The 7,880-nt window shown below is 48.0% G+C and overlaps 1 protein-coding gene across 1 annotated transcript; it reads left to right on the top strand.

Moving 5' to 3' along the window:
- The first annotated feature begins 4,919 nt into the window (after positions 1–4,919).
- Positions 4,920–7,478, top strand: SNRPF (small nuclear ribonucleoprotein polypeptide F). Its single transcript, XM_006266880.4, has 4 exons — positions 4,920–5,126; positions 5,236–5,361; positions 5,453–5,517; positions 7,372–7,478. The coding sequence occupies exons 1-4, from the start codon at positions 4,935–4,937 to the stop codon at positions 7,436–7,438; spliced, it is 450 nt and encodes a 149-aa protein (XP_006266942.3). The 5' UTR covers positions 4,920–4,934; the 3' UTR covers positions 7,439–7,478.
- Positions 7,479–7,880: the final 402 nt, after the last annotated feature.

Raw genomic sequence — 7,880 nt, 5'->3', positions numbered from 1 at the left:
TGTTACAAAGTGGGTCACGCTTCGAACCTTGCATGACCCATTCTTTAGAGGATTGTCACCACCTGACCCATAACATAGTGTTGTTTGCAGAAATGGTGCCGTGTGCTATACTTGAATGAGGCCGTGAGCACCAGGACTATAAAAAGGCGGTGATTGACAGCTCATGGGGGGTTTTTTTTAGTGTCTACTGTGTCTTGTGTGTGTGTGTGTGTGTGTGTGTGTGATATGTTCTGAGGTTTGGGTGGTACGTGTGATGTCCAATGAGAGGGTGAAGGTTCCTGGGTGGTTTTAGTCAGTTAATTGTTGTGAGCTGAGAGAGAAAGCAGGAACAAGTATCTGTGAGTGTTTGGTCCTCAGTCGAACCGAGTGCCAGGAGCATGGAGTTTCAGCCCAGTTGCCATGGCCTGAGGATATGTCCTCCACCACAGGACTACTCTCAGGACAGGACAAGGTCGGCTCCCCAGTACTCCCCACTGGGTATGCAGTGCACAGGTGTAGCAGCCTCCCTGTGCTATTACTGTGAGTATTACCCAATCCTGTCTCTTCCTTTCACAGTTCCGTGAGGTTTTTAGTTGTTCCTCATGTTGGATCTACACCAGAGGTTTTGTTCCTTTATAGCCTTTTGGGCTCCATTCTATTGGCTGTTGAAATATAACTCCCCATTCCACTGGTGTTACTGGTGCTCAGAAGTGTTTTAACATCTGTGATGTTTGTGTAAGGTTATTCTAAATAAACCATCTTATTCATGAACTATAACACCTGTGGTTCTGTGGAGTGATTGGTTAATTAGTCAATTTATTCCTCAGTTAATTCTCCGGTTCATTTTACCGGTGATTAGATACAGGAGGTTGGGTTGTAAGTGGTCCAAGGGGCAAAGTTCCACCCTTTTGTTGACCGGACCCTGCAGCTGCTATTTCAGCATAGCACTAATTAGACTCCTAATTAGTCCGGGCTCAACAGATGCACTGCACTGCAAGCACTGCGGCACTGAAGTCAGTTCTCGTGCCAACAGGATAAAAGAACATGTAGAAAGCAAGTAACACATTAAAATTTTTAAAAGAATGTGAGATTAGGGATAAACAGGCCATATCTTCAGCCTTTAACAGAGCATTAATGCAAGAGAGAACCCAACACGACTGTGTTAATGAATTTGTGCGTACTGTTTGTTTTGCTGGGCAACCAGTTTCTTGTGGAGAAACCAACTGGTGACTTTGTGCGGCAATACTGTCCAGCAGCAAAAACTCTTCCTATTGCAGACAACCTCACTCATAAGTATCTCAGAGAAAATGACAAAGCTCTAGTATCTAAAGCGATTGAAAGAATTAACGAAAACGTGGTGTCTAGTTTGATTTTTGATTAATCCCGATATGTTGGACCACCCAATTCTCAGCCTTTTGTTTTCGTTTTTTTATTTCAAAGCCAAAAAACCTGCATTGTTTTGTGCAGATGTGACATTCATCCCATTTACTGATACCCCAAGCATCCATGCAGCAGTAAATGCAATGTTAGAGATATGAATGCCACATGCCCCTGGTTGCTGGGGGGCATGGTGAGCTCTGGCAGGCGGCACTGTCAGCGCTGGGAGTGTGGCAGCAGTAAGTGTGGAGCTGCTGCAGGCAGCCATGGCACTGTCGGGGGGGGGAAGTGGCGAGCGCTGACCAGTGGTTGGCAACCACCCACAGATGCCACCGGCAGCGTCAGCAGTGGCCAGCAGCAATTGCGGACCGCCATTATACGTCACCGCCAGAGTTGGCTGCAGGGGTGGCAAGCGGTGACCACCAGCAGGCACCGCCAGCAGTGTCGGCAGTGCCTTTTCGTAGGGGGTACACTGCCACGCTCTGGGGGTGCACGTGCACCTGCATGCACCTCCTACACATCACCAATGGTTAGACATGTACCAAGTGACTTAGGGAAATGTGGCCAACACTAACATGGATTCTGCCTCCTATACGCCTAAGTTTTCATGGGAGATAAAACTCAATCACTATTACAAATTACTTGTCCCACTCACTTAATCATGTTGCATCAGCCACAGCTGCTGAAGAAACGAGAGGCATGGAATCTTTTGTTGTTGGACTTGGGGCTGTTTTCAAGCATGTAAACAAGCTGAAGGCTTTGTTTTATAAAGTGCGAGACGACTGCAAACTTGACTGCCGATTACCGACTCCTGTTGTGCTGCTTCAGCTGATGAGTTTCTACTTGGCTGCATGTCATGTAAATAAGGCATGGACTATGCTAACGCATATTTTAGATCACCCTGATTTATTCGGCACTAAAGCAGAAACTCTGAAGAGACAGGCAAATAATCTCAGTGACCACCAGATCCTGTGCACCAAGGTCTTGTTCATTGTTGAGAACTTGGATTCGCTGTCTGAAATGCAAAAAGCAATGGAGTTCTCCCCTGCTCCTGTCAACACAACATTTTCTAATACAGATGTTCACCACATACTGACAACCAAAATATCATCTGAATTGAACACAAAAGCTGCAACAGAAAGATATGGCGAGAAAACACAATTATTTCTTGAAATCCTTCTGACTGTGGAACATGAAAGAACTAAAAAAGCTTTCAAAAACTTCAACACTGTTCTCTGCGAAAAATGAGAGGCAACATGTAACACGTAATTTGAACCACAAAGTGTTCAGCACCAGAGATTCTTTTTGAAATGTCATCCAGGTGTTGAACCCCTACCTCAAGGTGAATTTTGCAGCAGACTAGGACCGCTATGCCAGAGTGTTTCAACCATTTGCCACCAAAGATGAAATTTCGCATCTTAAAAGTGAATACAGTACCTACATGAACGCACCTATCCCTGACAATGTGGAACTGGATGTGCTGGCTTTTTGGAATACCCACCAAGACACACTTCCCAATTTTAGTAAAGTTGCATGATGAGCTTTGAGTGTACCCCCTGGATCAGTGGATGCAGAACACTTATTTTCAAAACTGGACTACATCCAAGAGAGCAAGGATACATCAACATGAGCGAGGATACACTTAAGAAAACCATGTGAAACTATGCAAACCAGGATTTCTGGAAAAATTATTAATGTTGATGGGATGCAAAAAATACATTTGTATATAAAAAGCTTAGCCTAACCTTACTGTTCGCTCTTTTTCTAATAATTCAAAATCGATTTATGAAAACCTGAGTTTTTACACAAAAAACTTAAGAAAAAGAAATATTGTTGTACAAAGGATGGACTTTATTTTTATTTTTTTAATCCTTGTTCATGGATACTAGCATAGGGAGTTATGACAGTTATGACACCACTTGATGCTACTTCTGGCGAGTACAACTATTTCTTGCTGTAATACAAATGTAGAAACCGTTTAAACATGTGTATGAATTATCAGCATACTAAAAAGCATACAGGTTTCCTTTGATTTACGCATGTTCTGTATGAGCCATTTGTGCCAGTTAACAGAGATTTGAACTGAACAACGGGTGTAAATCAGTAAAAACTGAATGACTTAAAAAAAATCAGGGAATTTATCAGTGAAAAATCAGTAAAAACTGAGACTGTGGAACACTATGAATTCAGCAGTGAGGAAGAGGGAAGGAAAGAGTGAACAGCAGCAGCATTCACTTCCTGCGCTCTGGAGTTGCACGCAAGCAGGTGCTCTGGCCATTCGGTTTCCTCACCATTCAGGAACTTTCTTTGGGCTTAGGTCAGAGTCCCCTAAGGGGGTTTGGATCTCTCCTCCCAATTTCTCCTTCTCATTTCCCTCTGCCATCTTTCTCCTTCTGTATTTCTAAAATGGCTAACATCACCAACTCCTGAGGAATTCCTGTGATTCGAAGCCAGCTGCACATTTCTATTGAGGAGTCTGTGAAAGCGCAGCTTCCACATTCCTTCTGTGCAATGCCCAATTTCTCCCCCCTCTTTGACACGCATGCGAATCAGTTTATTTTTCATACAGATCACTTTGTGTTCCCCAGTGCATGATTTCAGCTCCAACTCATTAGTGTCAAAACATAAAAGAAACAACAACACATAAAACAACAAGCCTTTGCCAAACATAGGAGACAACAGCTGACTATTAAGGATGCCCCATTATTTTTTGGCGCAGCCTCCGGTGTTTTCAGAGCCGCATTTCTGAAGGGCCTCCCTTGACTGAGGCTGCACATTTGCACATGCAAAGGACAGTTCCAGATACATGTAAAATATCCATAAATGTACTTTTAATGATTTCATGATTTCTTCACAGTCCTCATCACCCCTTACTGGAGATTTTTTTCCTTCCTAACTCAGAGATCTCATCTACTATGGAAAATATTCATGAAGATAGCTATACCAGCAAAATGCATGCAGCTTATACCTATTTCCTGAGTGAAAAGGCTAGACTGGCAAAAGCCTTTTTTGTGCTCCTATACCTGTGTCTACATGCACACAGATACGCTGCTTCAAGAAAAAAATGCCGCTGAAATCGCTCCGAAGTAGCTTTGCCCACTTGGTTTGGAGCCAGGCAGAGCAGGACCTTTGCCCACTGTATGAAATGGTTGAGGATCTAATTTTACTGCCAGTTGCGCCAACCCAGCTTAAAATATCAGCTGGCACCGCCTACACAGGGCTATCCACCCCCGGGGGTCTGGACTCACTCTGCTAAGGCACTAATACTGTCGTGCTAGTCCTCCGAAGCGGCACGGATGTAACGACTGCCCTACCAGGCCCGGGCCCCTGAGGGGCGGGGGGACTGTAGCCGCCCCACAGCCCCCTCCCAGCGCCGCCATCCCCGGGCAGCGCCTGCCCCGTATCCACCGCGCCCTGCAGCCGCCCGCGGAGCGGGGGTCAGCAAGCCCGGGGCTACCACCCCTCCCCGTACAAAAGTGGAGGCGCAGCACTCCGGACATTACGGTACCCAATCGCGAGAGCCTCGGAGCGGCCAATCAGCGCGCAGACTACCGTTGGCGCGCTGGGCCCCAGCTCCAATGGGTGCCAGGAGTGGGCGGGCCGAGAGGGGGGCGAAAGGTGAGAGGTCCCGGCGCGCCGTGCCCGGAAGTGTAGCAGTTGGGTGTCACTTCCGCTTCTTCCATTCCAAGCCTCCGGCGGGCTCACGTGGAGCCCGGGAGCAATTTTTTGTTTGTTGGGCGCCGTCGTCGCTGCCGCGCCGCGTTGCTATGGTGAGGATGGGGCTGGGGCGGGGCGGGGCTGGGCTGGGCTGGGCTGGGCCGGGCCGGGGCGGGGGGGCAGGGGCAGCGAGCCCGCGCTGACCGTCGCTGCCGCCCGCAGAGCCTGCCGCTGAACCCCAAGCCTTTTCTGAACGGGCTGACAGGGAAGCCCGTGATGGTGAAGTTGAAGTGGGGCATGGAGTACAAGGGCTACCTCGTCTCCGTCGATGGCTACATGAACATGCAGGTCAGGCCGGGCCCTGCGGCCGCATGGGCTGAGGGGAGGAGGGGAACTCTGAGCGGCTCTAACACGTGTGTGTGTGTCCGTGTGTCCCCAGCTGGCGAACACGGAGGAGTACATTGACGGCGCCTTGTCAGGCCACCTGGGCGAAGTCCTCATCAGGTAACGCCAAGGGTGCTGGTGCCGCGAGGTGTCCTGCTGTGGAGGGGGGTTACAGACCAGGGGGGCCCAGCCTGTGGAGACATGGTCCCAGACCTGGCCTGTTGGCTGCCCAGAGCGGAGGTGATGCACACGGGTGCCAGCTTCAGCCAGGCTGTTGCAGCCAAGAGTGTGCAGGGCTGGGCCCGCCCCTGCACATCCAGATTGGGAGCTGCTCTGTTTGGTGTCATTGCCCCCCCCAGTGTCTGGATCCGAGCTGCTTCAGCCTGGTGCCCTGCAGGTGTCTGGTTTGGGGCTGGCTGCTCTCCTCCCCTGCACATGTACACACATGTGTCTAGGGCATTTTTGCATGTGCTGTGGGATGTGGTGCAGGCACTTTAATTACTGAGCCATCTTAATTAAAAGCACCAGCATGTTGCACAGCAACCTTCACAGAAAAAATGGTAGCAGGGCACTTTGAACTAAAACTCATCCAACATGACTTATTTCAAAGCACCCCACCACCACATTTTCAGCATGGGGACGCTTGATACACGTAACACGGGAGGCTACCGAAGCACTTCAATTTCTGTGCTCCAGCACACTTGATTAATCAAGTTCGCTGACGCGAGGCTCCACGCATGTGTATAGGAGCCACTGCACCACTCATCCAGAGCTATTTCTCTCCCCTTTTCCCATGTGTCTAGGTCAGGGCTGCTCTGCTTCTCCCTGGGTGGGCAGATCAGTCAGGCTATGCAACCCCCCACAGCTAGATTGGGCCCATTGGAGGGATCTGGCACTGCCTATCCAGCCTGCATGGTGAAAAGGTTGGGCCCGGCTATTAGAGGATCATAGGAATTGTAGGGCTGGGAGGGACCTTGCTAGAGTCAATGCCCTGGCCCCTTGCTCAAGGCAGGGCCCCCTGTTCAGTGCTCCCTCCAAGCCCCAACCCTGGCCTGTGCCTATGGGGGCTGGCTTGTGGCTCCTCCTGCCAGAAGGCAGGGGAGGCTCAACTCCCACTTCGCAGACCTTGTTCACAGGAGAGGCACAGCACAAGTTTTCGTGAGCAGCAAGCTGCTGAATTGGCCACATCTCTGCTTTTGAGTTGGTCTGTAAGGGGCAGATCTGCCCTGTCCCCTGCCTGATTTTAGGCTAAGGAGCTCTGCTTCTGTAGCTGATAGCCCTAGCACTAAAGATCATAACAGCCCTTCTAGTGCTGTTTCTTAAGATAAAAAGGGGTATTGAGCTACGCACACACCCACATGGCTTGTGGCATCCTTCTGTGTAATCAAGTGGTTTGGCTTTGGTGCTAATTGGACACCAGTGCTAATACCTAAATTGCAGCTTGTGGTGTATGTGTACTAAGGTCCTGCTCCCTGGGGCATTCCTGCTTGACCTTGGCATAACAGTTCACAAAACTGTGGGCCTAAAAATGAACTGATCTAATGCAATGATTTTCAGCCATGGTGCTCTGGTACCCTGGGGTGCCTTGAGATCCTTTTAAGGGTGTCATAGTATTAGTACTTTTAGGTGTGCAAAAATAATTCACAACATAAATGCAGAGATTTCAGGTTTTCAGCACTGTGGATTCCTTTCTGACATGTTGTGGTCTTTCAGACTTCTTTATAACAATAGTCAAAAAAGGAGGGAAAACTTCTTCCAACAGGTACCTTGAGCCTAAAAAAGTCGACTGACCTAATGTATAGGGAATCTTGTGTTTATGATAGAGTTGCAAATTGGCTCTTAAAGAAAATGAATGCAAAGCCTAAATCTGCTTCTAAGTAGTGGGCTCAGATCCGGTTTGGGAGTGGTAACTGTGATACATGGAAAGAGCAACAGTAGATTTAATTTTAAGGAAATTTCTGGTTTTATTTCCAGATGCAATAATGTCCTATACATCAGAGGGGTTGAAGAAGAGGAAGAAGATGGAGAAATGCGAGAATAGAAGTTTGTATAGATGGAAATAAAGATCAGTTTTTTCACAACTTGTGTTAAGGAATCTTAAGTTCTATTACTTAGTGCTTCTAATATGAAATTCTTGCCAGTTCTTATTGTTTAAAGTGTCCTAATAAGAGTGCTGGTGAAAATATTTCAGTTTGAAATCAAGGGGCACATTCAGACAAGCACATGTGTGCTTCCCAGGGGACAAACAGCAGTGGCACAATATGTGCTGCTTCTACTTGTTCCTGGGGAGTGCCCCTGCACATGAGCTCTGGTGCATGGCAAGTTGCTGCAGGTGGGGTAGGGGAGGATGGGTGGTCTGGAGGTGCCCAAGAAGAACAGAGTGCTGGTCTATGTAACTAATTGGTTATGCTTTCATCTTGCTTAGTAATACTTAAATATACTGTTCTTGGGGGTGGAGGAGCTCTTGTATTTTAAGTGATTTC

The sequence above is a fragment of the Alligator mississippiensis genome, chromosome 4 (genome assembly GCF_030867095.1).
Source record: "Alligator mississippiensis isolate rAllMis1 chromosome 4, rAllMis1, whole genome shotgun sequence".
In the NCBI taxonomy this organism is placed as follows: Eukaryota; Metazoa; Chordata; order Crocodylia; family Alligatoridae; genus Alligator; species Alligator mississippiensis.
Note: the sequence above shows the minus strand (reverse complement) of the source record. Positions and strands in the feature narration are given on the sequence as shown.

Bases quoted from the DNA above. Each gene is read 5' to 3' on its own strand.
- SNRPF (XM_006266880.4), top strand. From the start codon at position 4,935: ATGGGTGCCAGGAGTGGGCGGGCCGAGAGGGGGGCGAAAGGTGAGAGG. The intron at 5,127-5,235 runs GTGAGGATGGGG...TGCCGCCCGCAG, and splicing joins TGCCGCGCCGCGTTGCTATG to AGCCTGCCGCTGAACCCCAA. The intron at 5,518-7,371 runs GTAACGCCAAGG...TTTTATTTCCAG, and splicing joins CTGGGCGAAGTCCTCATCAG to ATGCAATAATGTCCTATACA.